The sequence below is a fragment of the Falco naumanni genome, chromosome 4 (assembly GCF_017639655.2).
Source record: "Falco naumanni isolate bFalNau1 chromosome 4, bFalNau1.pat, whole genome shotgun sequence".
Taxonomy (NCBI): Eukaryota; Metazoa; Chordata; class Aves; order Falconiformes; family Falconidae; genus Falco; species Falco naumanni.
Genome location: NC_054057.1, coordinates 53,887,419 through 53,899,866, shown reverse-complemented (window position 1 = coordinate 53,899,866; position 12,448 = coordinate 53,887,419). Strand labels below are relative to the sequence as shown.

Genomic DNA, 12,448 nt, shown 5'->3' with positions numbered 1-12,448 from the left:
ATTTACATTTCTTGTCACCTCGGCTATCATAATATGGGTCTTTTCTTTGACAACATCTGTGTTTCTAAGGTGTTATTTACCAGTGCCTCTGATGAAATGCCATTTTATTCCTGCTTGTAAGTGGCCGAAACACTAGAAAAATCTATTAAAGTTATGTCAACGTTTCCACGCTGAAGATATGTTGTTATTTGGTTTGGGTTTTTTTGTCTAGAATTGCCAATGCAGATCTTAAAGCCAGCGACCTTCTCGGACACTGCGCACTACCCCTTGCTTTTGGTTGTGTAAGTTCTCGCTCATCTTTTCTTTCTCTTCATGTTATTAGGGCGGCATGGAAACCTTGGCCACAATCAGAGCCTTTTTAAGATATAATTTGTACAAGGAATGCCTGTCCACTTTAACACCTGAGTCCAGCACATTGGTCCCTAGCCCCTGCCTCCCCTCGGGGCTGGGAGAGGCTAGACATTGGTCCCTTCTCCCCAAGGGTTTCAGCTCCCAGGAGGGTACCCTAGTGAAACGCTGCAGAATAAATGGGAGGGGGTTCTAAAATTGTTCAATTTTGTAAAATTATTCAATAATTTTGGGGGCAGAAACAGGAGGGGGAAGAATAAAAGCTGGATGTTGACCTTCTGTCCCAGTGCTTAGGGCACTCACCCTGTGCTTAACAGGTAGTTTTAGAGTGGGATGCTTTCAGGGTTACTACAGCTTAAATTTTAGGCGCCCGCATGCAGCAATCCTTCCCATGTAAATGCTGGTGTTCCCTGAAGTGACAGTAAAGAGAGAGCTAGAAACCTTTGAAGATCTCCACGACATTAGCATTTATATTAGGTAGGAAGGATTTCCTCCTGGCAGGCATAGCAGATGGGTATTTCTTTATGCAACATTTAGTAATAATAATACACATTACTGAGCTTTTTCTGGCAATTTGGAAAGGAACTGAGGGAGGGAAGTCACTGACCTTGGCAGAACCCGTTTGGCCCTGGCTGTGTCCCACTGCATCGCTTGCTCCCTGCCAGGGAACTCCCCGCAAAAGAGCTGCCTCATATGGGAGTGATGAATGCCTGATGAATGCCTGAACACCGCCCTGCATACCCCTCCATGAAGGACAAAAACACTGCAATAAGTGTGTCGTTACATCATAAAATTACTGCAGAGAAAATGTACTTTATTATACAAGTGCTTGAGGAAGATTGGTGCTCATCAAGCTAACAGCACTTGATCAGGCTGCCTCTGAAGCTGGATGCGCCTGGGTCTCGCTTGAATAAATGCAAATGACTGAAGTCACATGCACATTAAAATCGTGCAGTGAGTTGCCTGATGTCTCAAAGAACCCCAAAATGGACAAGAAGTAGTTGGAAGAGCCAGCGGCTCTACAGTATTGCCAGTCCTAAAATATTACTTACAATCAGCAGCAGCAGCTTTTGATTTTTCGGAGCTGCCTGCCTGAAGTGTGATCAATATTTCTTGAGACACTTCCCCTGTACAGGATCGGGCCCCAAGCAGAAAGGTGAAGAGAGAGTGTTGCCCACCAATTTGGGGCCAACCTGGGCAATTTTAAGCATTTAAAGGTGTCCTTTCCCTCTGTACTTGCATGAAGCAGTGGTGACAGCAGTGATTGACAGCTCCATCTGTGGCCCCTCTACAGAACCCGGTGGGAGAGAGGAGGTCTGAGCTGGGTGAAGGGGGGCAGCAAATGAACCCCCAATGCCTGCCAGTGAAGGAAAGGACGGTTGGTGTCTGCAAGCTTCATCCAACTTATTTTGGCAGTGCCAGCGCACCTCAAAGACAGGCTCCTCACAGGAACCCCTCCACCAGAAAAATACCGTCTTTGGGGAACAGAGTAAACAGATATAAATTAGGACAGGTGTGTAAAGGGAAAACTCCACTGACCTCTGTATTGCTGCCCAGTTTTACTCACAGGAGTAATCGTGCCCGATTAGTGACATGCTTGCTGGGCTTGTTCAAAGCTCAGCTTAGTGCAGCAATAGCTGCTGTGCAAAGAGGGAGGTGGAAACCAACCTGCAGCTTCCACCTCAACCTCAAAACCCACCCACACAACCAGCACAACCTCCGCACATTATTATTGCAGAGCCTGGTCTCCCCTTCTTCAAACCTGCCCTGCCTTACGGTGCACATGGGAGCTGCTCGTCCCCACTGCCGTGGCATGCTCACAGCCCCAGGAGGGTGTTTGGCCCCAGCGTGGTGCCATTGCCTTTGCTTGACGCCTATTTCTGTTTTAGAGACGGGACGCCTGGCAGCCAGATCGTAACAGAGAGATTTGAAGTGACGTGGGAGAGCGTCATGGTCAGCTCTCACAACGCCATCGTGCTGAAGTTTGACGGCCGCGGGAGCGGCTTCCAAGGCACCAAGCTGTTGCACGAGGTTAAGAGGAGGCTGGGCCTTTTGGAAGAGAAGGATCAGCTGGAAGCTGTCCGGTGAATGACGCTGTTATTGAAGAAATTAATTCATTCGTTATAATTAACCCGAGACTGTCATTAGCCCTGGTTGCTTTAGTGGTGTAGGGTGGAGCAAGGAGGTGGGAGGGAAGGATGATGTAGTCACACAGCTGTGACCAAGTGATGGCATGTAAGAGAGCTCGTGCTAACCAGCGCAGAGGAGAAAAACAAGCCTTAAGCAGAGCTAAATTACAGCACGCTTATCTGTATCACTTGTTCAAAGCCTATTTATTTTTAGCTCTGTACAGTCATACAGCTACAAACAAGTAAGCCTGAATTTCAGCTCCCACATTAATTTTTGCTGGCTTGGTAGTTGTAAAAAAATCCACCTTTAAATGTAGTGGAAGGAAGCTGGGTTAGTTAGCATTGATAATATACAACTGTGGGTTGGCTTCAGGGGCAGTGCGTTGGCTGATGTAGATAAGGTGCAGCTGTGGCTGGTTAAGTTAAGTGGTTGAGAGCCAGTGAAGAGAGAGCAGCCAAGGAAGAAGTAGAGAGAAGAAGCAAGAGAAGAGAGGGTGGGCACTGGATGAGGCAAGATGAGGAGAAGGCAGCAGAGGGGCTGGCATGAAGAGTACGCTGGTATGAGGTGGTAAAAGAGCTTGTTGCAGCTTGATAGTTTGGAGAGTGCTGTGACATTTAAAATCTTAAACTTTTTAAAACAGAAAAAGACGGTGCAAAACCCTAAATGTCAAGTCCTGTCATATTAGGTTTATTCTGCACATGATAATACTAAAAACACTATTAGAGTAGTGTCATAGCATTGGCTTTACTGTGACTTTCAGAGGCAGTGCAGCTTATGTGTTGCCATTGCTTGGTCGAGCCCAACTCAACAGGTCACAGGATTAAATAGAGGAAAGACTCGTGTGAGAGCAGTGTGCAGCAGCGTGATTTAGGTTGTCTACATCAAGCGGGAATGGCTTTAAACTGAAAGAGGGGAGATTTAGATTAGATATAAGGAAGAAATTCTTTACTGCAAGGGTGGTGAGACACTGCCTGAGCAGCTGTGAGTGCCCCATCCCTGGCAGTGCCCAAGGCCAGGCTGGACGGGGCTGGGAGCAACCTGGGCTGGTGGCAGGTGTCCCTGCCCGTGGCAGGGGGCTGGGAACTAGATGTGATTCTTATGATTTTTCCACGGCCATCCCAAATTCAAGCTGACAAAAATCACACTATGTTTGCTATATCTAAGGGGAAAGAATTTTTAACCCACTTTTTCTCCTCTCTCGTGTTCTAGGACCATGCTGAAGGAGCATTACATTGATAAAATGCGAGTCGGTGTGTTTGGGAAGGTAATGTTTTTCCATTGTTCCTCTGTGCTGTTCTAGTTTGCTGATGTGGCTAAGTAGCTGGGCTAAATCTTGATTATTTTTTTTTAATATGTCAGTGATGGCTTTTTTATTATTATTTATTTTGAGATAGACTGCCTCTTGCTCAGAGATGTTAAAGATGAAAGTTTCATTTTATCAGTGCATTCATCATTTTTTTAAAATTAACTTCCAAGTGCAGAAAGTGACTATTTGTCAGAAAAATAATGTTGGATAATTAATTATTTTTTTCCCCTTGCAAAATTTCATTTCATTTTCATCTCATCCCTTAAGACCTATGGGAATGTGGCTAGATCTAGTTCATGTCGTACAAATGTACAACAACAATATTGATTTCTGAGGGTGATTTGCACCACTGTGTGCCCAGCTGGGAAACAGCAATTGCGAAGTACACGCGGTTTGAAATGAGAATGGGACTGTGAGTAGAAATTGTTTATTGTGGGAGATGCAGGCTTAGAGCAGGCAAAGAGAGCTGCACATACAGCAGCATCTCTGCAGGGAATTGTTAACAGGCTGGCGGCAGACGCTGGAATTGTGATGTCCATTTTAAATAACGAAAGACTGGGGTGATATTTTGGAGAGGTAACATACCTGATCAGATGTACAGCCATAAAGTGGGGTGAAAAGAGGCAAGCTCTTAGGCACACAGCCCTGCTGCCTTCAGGAGAGTGCAATGAGTACAGAGCTCACGTTCAGCCGCATCTACCAAAGCCGGGGCAATGCCCCTTGTTTTATATTTTCAGGGCATGATGTTAAAGACTCTACAATGGCTGAAAGTTTGCTGCAAGGTCTCAGCTGCCCTGTTTCTGTACCCAAAAGCAGCAGGACCTCACACCAGGACCACTGATGCCCCTGTCCCCTTTGTGTTCCAGGATTACGGTGGCTACCTGAGCACTTACATGCTTCCAGCCGGTGAAGAGAACCAGGTGTTCGCCTGCGGAGCTGCTCTTTCCCCACTGACAGACTTCAAACTATATGGTAAACCCCACCCCAGAGCCCACAGACTCTCTTACTGACCACAAATGATGTTTCTGCCCTATCCTTTCCCAGTTTTCTTCTTTCTTCCGCAAGATCCTGCCTGTTTTGTACTGTGTGTCTTCTTAGGACTAGCTATAAATCCTTCTTTCCCCCTCAAGAGCAATTCTGCTGGCCCCTGTGGGACCAGCAATTGGTGGTGAGAGCAATCAAATAACTTTTATTACTCGCTCCTTTTAAATAAAGAAGAATTGGCTCTAAACCCCTCCAGCCTCTGCCACCAACCTGTACCACTGCCTTGAACGTGCTTCTTTCTTGCCTGACCCATCCATCCTTGCAGCCTGTGGTCCAGTCTCCCTGCCCCATCATCTCTGTGATGGCAACATCCACTGCACATGGTGGTCCTTTCTCTCAGGGATGCCAGTTCCCTGTGTACTTAGTGCCAATGAAAATCAGGGGACTGCTGTGAAAGTCAGCGATGTTAAGCCAGCCTTCAGGTCCTGTACAGTTATCCCCGAGACCAATGGGAACTTGCAGTCAGTTGTTGATGGAGATGGTCCCACGTGAAAGGAGAAAGGGGCACAACAAGATAGTGCTCTTCTCTATTATCTCAATTGCATTAAGGAGAAGAAAAAAAAAGAAAGGCTTTTCTGTGACTGATTTAGAAACCATAAGCTCATGGTGATAATGAAAGACTGTAATATCATACATATCCTTAGTACATTTCCAAAAACTTTTAGAAATATGGCCTCTGTAATTAAAGCAATGTTAGAAAATAAAGTCTTTTTAACATTTGCAATGTTTGACTCGGAAGCACCAGTGTACTCACTTATGACTGAAAAAGATGTTTTCATTTTTTCTGTTCTAGCTTCAGCCTTTTCTGAAAGATACCTGGGCTTGCACGGGATTGATAACAGAGCATATGAGGTAACTGCATGGACACTGTGTTTCCCTGATAAAACATGAATTGGGTTTTAACTCTTTAACTCCGTGTTAGGATATGCAGGAGAGACTCGCTAGTAAAACTGAAGGTGTCCTTCAGCCTGCTTACTGCTTTTCTTGTCTTAAGAATAATAATGGATATGGTTTTTATTGGTTAGCCTTCATGTCTGCCTCTCTAAATTGGGTAAATACAGTTATTCCAGTTTTACAGATCGAAAGAGATAAGGATGAGTGGCTCAGATGCCCAAGTGGACACAATGTCAGGACCTCCTTTAAAGTTCATCCCAATGGCCTTGCCACTTCCATTCTCTTTGAGATATGATTTTTGACCCAATGTCAAGTGAAGCTCAGCTTCTCATGGCTTTTTTAAAGTAAGCACAGATGTGATACTTCAGGTAGGCAGAACTCTGTACCAAAATTGAACATGGACATGGAAAAGGAGACATGGCACCAGTTAACAAAGATATTATTTAATATGTGTGATGGGATCATTTGGTTCACATGCTTTAATTACTTGGAGGAAAATCCTAGGAGTAGTCACACAAACAAAATTTGTTATAGATAAAACCTTGTTAAGTTTGCTAAGTCTTGTCTTCAGCTAGAAGACATGAAGGCAGCAAAGGTTTGAAACTGTTTTCTTACAGAGAAGGCAGGTGGCATCCTATGCCCCTGCAGCAAAAGTTTTTTCCTGGTCATTTAAACACTGAGTCCAACGTCTCCCAAATCTTGCACTCATGCTCATTGCAAACTCTGAAGGCAAGTCAGTAGAGGTGAAAATATTCCAGAAATGAGAGCTTTGAATTGTCACATGTTCTTTGTATATTGAAAAGTTGGCCTAAGCAAATAGTGCTACTTTTGGTTGATTTGGGATTGACTGCTTGGAACAGCACCAGAGCTCTCTGCGGAGCATGGCACTGTTCCAGGCTGGGTCCCTAACTGATACACATCTCCTACACACCATAGTTGAGCCACAAATTGCTCAGGGAGAAGAACTGCTCCTAACGTGTCGGCCAGACATTAGCTTTGCGGAGGTCACGAAATTAAAGACCTGATGTAGATTCCAAAAAGCATGTATTGTGGTAGGTGACATCTGGGGCAGCAGAAAAGGAGCCATATAGGGGGAGAACAGAGTGCAAGACATGTACACACCATCAAAAGACTTAGGCATCACAGCCCGCAATCTGGGGATAAGAGAACTCGTTAAATCAAATGATATAGGGAAGTTCAGAGGCATCCTTGCAAATTTTGCAAACACTTGCTGACTTCATGCAGTGTGGAGCTGCAAGAAAGCCAGAAGAAGCCTGCACCCAGCAAAACTTCCCAAAACTTGCCTCCAAGGAAACATGAAGGGCACCTTCTGATGTTCAGGGCTGCTTCACTTTTAAAAAGAGAAGAGACACATTTAATCTGTAACCTAAAATGACAGTGACCATATCTTAATGATACATACCAATGTTTTCAGCCTAATTTAATCTCTGTAGCCAAACATGGAAGGTCCTGTTGCTGTTGGAGATGCTTTAGTCTATCTTCTGTGGAAACAATGTAGGACAGTGGAAAGATGAAAGTAGGTGTAAGGTAGAATTGATACAAGGGTGTCTTAACTGAAAAACACGCTAACTCACATAAGTGAACCAGAGCTAGGGCACGTGAATTTGAACAGTGAAGGAAACACAAATTTAAGGTGAGGCAGGTATTCTTCCCTGCCCCCCTATAAAACAGTAACATCTGTGACTTGAGACACACATTCCTTTTGCCACTCCAAGACCTTTCTGGAGTCCTTTGGAGTCTCTTTGAGACTTGTGTTCTTCTGAACAATACAGCAAAAGGGGGAGAATTCCTTCATTTCTCTTACCCTGTACTGTTTGCAGTCACTCAGGTTTGTATTTATTTCCCCCGTGCATTTGAAAGACAGTTTGGGGCAAAGGCATTCTCAGCAGCAGACACTTGAACTGAGTACCAGATCCTCCCCTGGGCTGTCAAAGCTCTTTGAGGTTGGCTTTCAAACCATACTAAAGTCACACCAGCTCTCTGAAGAGTTCTTAGGCATAGGTACCTGGGCACACTTTTCATCAGTGTTTTGCATTCACTGGAAATTTGCTTTGACATTTTCCATGTGTTCTGCAGTTCAGGCTTTTAGTGAACATTATCAGTACAGATGAGGGTCTCTGACCCCTTCCTGCTGCTGATACTGAGCCTTGAAGGACAGGGTGGGTGTCTATTTTACATCTAGATGGATTCAAGTAGCCAAGAGAATACGCTGTGCTGGTGCCTGCTTGTTATCCTTGTGATGAAGTATCAAACGGAATGGAGCACTTCTATATTTTTTTCCATAAAAATTGCTAATTTCTAGCAAGATTTTTAACCTTATTGCAACCTTTGCCTTCACAGATCAACAAATTAGCACACAGAGTCTCATTACTGAAGGAACAGACGTTTTTGATCATTCATGCTACTGCTGATGGTAAGTCAGCTCATCATTTGAGCTCATTATATGTTTGGGATGGCTTTGATTTTTCTTAATTAAATTTGCCTCTTTAATGATTGTAATCTGTTTTTACAGAAAAAATCCATTTTCAACATACTGCGGACCTTATCACACACCTAATTAGGGCAAAGGCTAATTACAGCTTGCAGGTACAGTATGTGTTTCCTTTTTTTCATATTTGAACAGTTATTTCCCAGTTTGATCTCAAGCTTCTGTTGTAAAGCAGACTTTGAAAAATCCAGTTGGAAACTTAGGCTGGCATTAGAAATAGCACTAGTGTATGATGTGTTCCTGTGTGCTCCTGTGCTTATTTGATACCACTATTTTGGTTTGGACAGTTGAAGAACAACTATTAAATTACAGTAAATTAGGTTTTGAGAGACATATCTCTAAGGAATTGATGCCTGTTGACTTTCTTTGGGAACAACAGGCCAAATTCAGAGTTGCAGGGAAATAAGGATCTAAATTAAATCAACCATAAACATCAAGGAGAGAAATGTCGCTTAAATCCGACATCCCGCTGTGAACAACATACTCTGGTCTAGAAAACTCCTCTGTTCACCCAGTTACATCTCTGATTTGCTAAATGGCCCATGTCCAAGCCAGTAAAGCTTCCCAAATGAACCCATCCTCCAGCCACGGGGATGGTCCCTACCCTCTGCCACATCCCAAGCCACAGCCAGGAGAGTGCCAGTAGCCCAGGCTCAGTACACACTATGGACCATGCTACAACTCACCTGTATAGATGGTTGTGTTGCAGTGCCCAGGTCCTAGTAAAGCTTGATTTACTGAATACCAGCTCCCTCTGGCTGCATTTCTGCAGAGCTTCATGTGATGAGTATGCTCACTCCATCATGCTCCATCATGCATCAGGCAGATAGGACGGAGCACGGGCACAGGAGCTAAGCAATGAGGCTGGCTCGGATTTGGTCAGTGCTACAATGACTGCACATTTCCCAGTGCAGAAGCATGAGTTCACTGGAGCTTGGAGGTACCAACGGGCCTGATGCACATCAAAGGTTATTTAAAGACTGAATGGAGGGCTAAGAGATCTGTATCTTGGATTGAGGTGCTCGGAGCAGCAGTGAGACACCTCAGTCCTGCCTGCAAGCGTCCACCCCTAGAAACTCATTTTTCCCCCTTCAATATCCCAGTCTAGACAACCTATTATGATCCTCCTTTCCTTCAACCTATGCAGAAGTTACCTGTTCCATTTAAATGGAAAGTTGTGCTTAAACTATTTAATTTCTAGCTTCCCACATCTTTTCCATTAAATTACTTCCCCAGCAAGCTTATTTTTTTTATTTTTTTTTTTTTTTTTACTTTAAAGCCCTCGTTTTAGTTGGTAAAAACCTAACACCACTTCTCTCCAAAGACTTTTGTGTGGGTTTTTTTCAGTTTTCACAAGGAGCAAGCACTGTTATTTGTAAGCATGTTCTGGTTCTGCTTACCCTGTATTTGTTCAGAATGGAATTAAATGGAAAATCCTTCCCCCAAAAAAAGTTCCTTTTGAAGGAAGGTGCTAGTCTGAAAGCACTGTGGTGCCTGAATTAGCCTGGACCTCACGTGTGCCTACAGGAAGACGCACAATGCTGAGGAGCAGCAGAGCTCAAGCTCCAGGTGTGGGTGGCCAGTGCTGAGACTTGAAGCTGCTAACAGGGTGTGTTTGCCTGCTCCTTTGCAGATTTACCCTGATGAAAGCCATTACTTCAACAATGTAGCACTGGAGCAGCATTTGTACAACTCCATCGTCAACTTCTTTGTGGCGTGTTTCCAAGTTCAGGACAAACTGCCCATAGCCCCGCTGAAAGAGGAGGAGGACGATGATTAACTCTACTTGTCCGTGCGAAGCACAAGGCAGATCTCTCTAACAATATGCAACTGGATCATTTTCCTGAAGAAACAGATGTTACATTGTTAGCATGTATTTTAAAAAAAAAAACAAAACAAAACACTGAAAGCAGCTCATCTGCTTTACTTGACAGCAACTCCTTCCTAAATGGAAGAACATTAAGCATGGTGAACTCAGCAGAAACTGCTGTCTGAAATTAAACCATCACAACCAACATCTTTTTCTTTGTGTTTTTTCCTTTTTTTTTTTCTTTTTCTTTTTTCTTTTTTGGTTGCCACAAAGTGACTTCTAGCATGAAAGTGGGAAGACATTGAACTTGAAGGAACACCCCAAGAATCCACTTTGAGGACTGGAAGATTTAATGTCTCTCTACATTCAAGCAATCAAGCAGTAGCAGTGAAATCCATCATCCATGTTAAGGTTACTATAGTTAGCATCACACTGTGTCAGAAAAAATCTAACCTAATAGATGGAAAAGATTATAGCACAATTATTTTAAAGGATACTGATTCATACATATTTGCCTGCTCTTTCCCATGTTCAGAAGGTTTGTCGTTGCTACAGGACATACAAACTCAGTTGTGTGAAATACCACTATAGTTACGCAATCTTTACTTTCCTGTAATTATTTCTTAATTTTGTATGGATTTCATTGGGTCTCATGCTTACCTTATTAGCTTCTGAGCTTGCTCTGGATGGGGAAAAAACATTCACAGACGTAAACAACTCACTTTAGACCTCAGAGGTCTAAAGAAGCAATAGGAGTCGAGGTACCCAGATATTAAAAAATCTATTAGAAAAAAGCAATTTCACTTATTTTCCCTGCATAGCCTTTGCCTGCAAGATTGAGTATTTTCTTTGGCAGCCTTGAAAAATATGCACATAAATAAGCTACATCAGCTTAACTGAGATATTTCTATTGTACTATATTAAAACATACAACAGTCACAATTGTTCTTTTTCTTCTTTTAGTGTTGGAACAATTGGTGGGCAACCAGTTGGGGAACGGCTAGATGATGCTATGGTAGCAGGACTTTGTACCAGATACTTTGCAGATCATCTCATAAAAGCATTTAAACAGAACTAATGTGCAGAGATTTATTGCACATGCTGTCTGCAGCTTTGTTTTATTCCAGGTCAATGATTAGCATATTCCAAACACATTTAATTATCTCTTCTGCTCACACCAGCTTTGCCAAACATAAAAGAAAAGAAAAAAAACAAGGGGGGTGGGGGGATTTTTGCTTTAAAATATCTAACACTTCATTATAGCAGTGCAAAGCAACTTCTAAAACTTCTTGTGAAAACATATACTCTCAGAAAGAAATCCAGCCTTCACTCACTTCCACTTACTGCGTCATAAGAATTTTGACTAGTGTCGCTCCTTGTAAAATATTATGACCAAATGTACAGCCAGTATTAATACTGTATATTTCATTTTGTTGTATATAAAGGAATGTAAGTCAGTTATTCGTCAGGTCCCCAATCCAATATTAGCCTTGTGTTCAGCATGCATGCGATAACACTTCTTTGCTGATCAGGACTCTTTAGAAGTACTAGCTTGGAAATATAACAATTAATGTAATTTCTCTTCCTGTTTTGACAGCTTGAATGTCAATGCCAGTTTCTACTTTTTACATAGTACTGTGGGTAAACTCACATCCTGACAGCAATGATGATGTCTCCTTGTGTTCTTTAGTGTGTCTTTTTTATTATCTTTATTTTAAGCTTTGAATGTTGGTTGTACTTTGACTACCATAAAAAAAATATATTGATAAACCACAGAAATTACCTAGTTTGGTTTTGATTATCTTCTTTAATTTACAGTGCATCGACATTGTGTGAACAAGAACTACTGTATAAATCTGCTTTATCTGGCAAAATGCCAAATAGACAATAAGAATGCTGCGTGTCCAGATTTTGCTACACTGATCAGGCTCAAAAGCCTGAAATGAACTTGACCCAAGAAATGTAAAAATCTGCTCTGTCCACAATCTTTTGTAGAGACAACTTTAGGATGTGGCATGATAGTGTTTGTTCATTCATGGAATAAAACATTATTTTACCACCCTGGTTGCTACTGCCGTTATTTAGTGTTAAGTATTTAAATACGCATCAAGTTGCTAGAAATGCTGTTCTGGGTTGAACTGAACCCAAACTCCAGGGTGCAGGTCAGAAAAATGAAAACAAGTCTTTATAAATCAATACGCATCATGATTTAGTCTGCCTGTAACAACCTGGGTAAATGGTGACTGCTTTGGGGGAAAATATGAAGCAGCACAAAGTGGGTTCAGTTGCAAAGTAGCAGTTGATGAGAAGACCCCTGTCCCCCTCTAGCCTTTGGTTAAGATGCACCTTTCCTTCTCCCTTTCTGCCTGCTGACCTGGCACATGGACTTCCTGAGGGCATCAGCCAG

At 42.8% G+C, this 12,448-nt stretch overlaps 1 protein-coding gene across 2 annotated transcripts in view; it reads left to right on the top strand.

Moving 5' to 3' along the window:
* Positions 1 to 12,100, top strand: part of DPP6 (dipeptidyl peptidase like 6) — a 423,216-nt gene extending 411,116 nt beyond the window's left edge. For both annotated transcript variants that reach the window (XM_040592220.1, XM_040592221.1), the window contains exons 19-26: positions 212 to 281; positions 2,238 to 2,432; positions 3,688 to 3,742; positions 4,651 to 4,756; positions 5,622 to 5,680; positions 8,084 to 8,156; positions 8,256 to 8,329; positions 9,865 to 12,100. In XM_040592220.1, coding sequence (XP_040448154.1) covers positions 212 to 281; positions 2,238 to 2,432; positions 3,688 to 3,742; positions 4,651 to 4,756; positions 5,622 to 5,680; positions 8,084 to 8,156; positions 8,256 to 8,329; positions 9,865 to 10,011 — 779 coding nt within the window. In that variant the 3' untranslated portion in view covers positions 10,012 to 12,100. The remainder of the gene's footprint in view (positions 1 to 211; positions 282 to 2,237; positions 2,433 to 3,687; positions 3,743 to 4,650; positions 4,757 to 5,621; positions 5,681 to 8,083; positions 8,157 to 8,255; positions 8,330 to 9,864) is intronic.
* Positions 12,101 to 12,448: the final 348 nt, after the last annotated feature.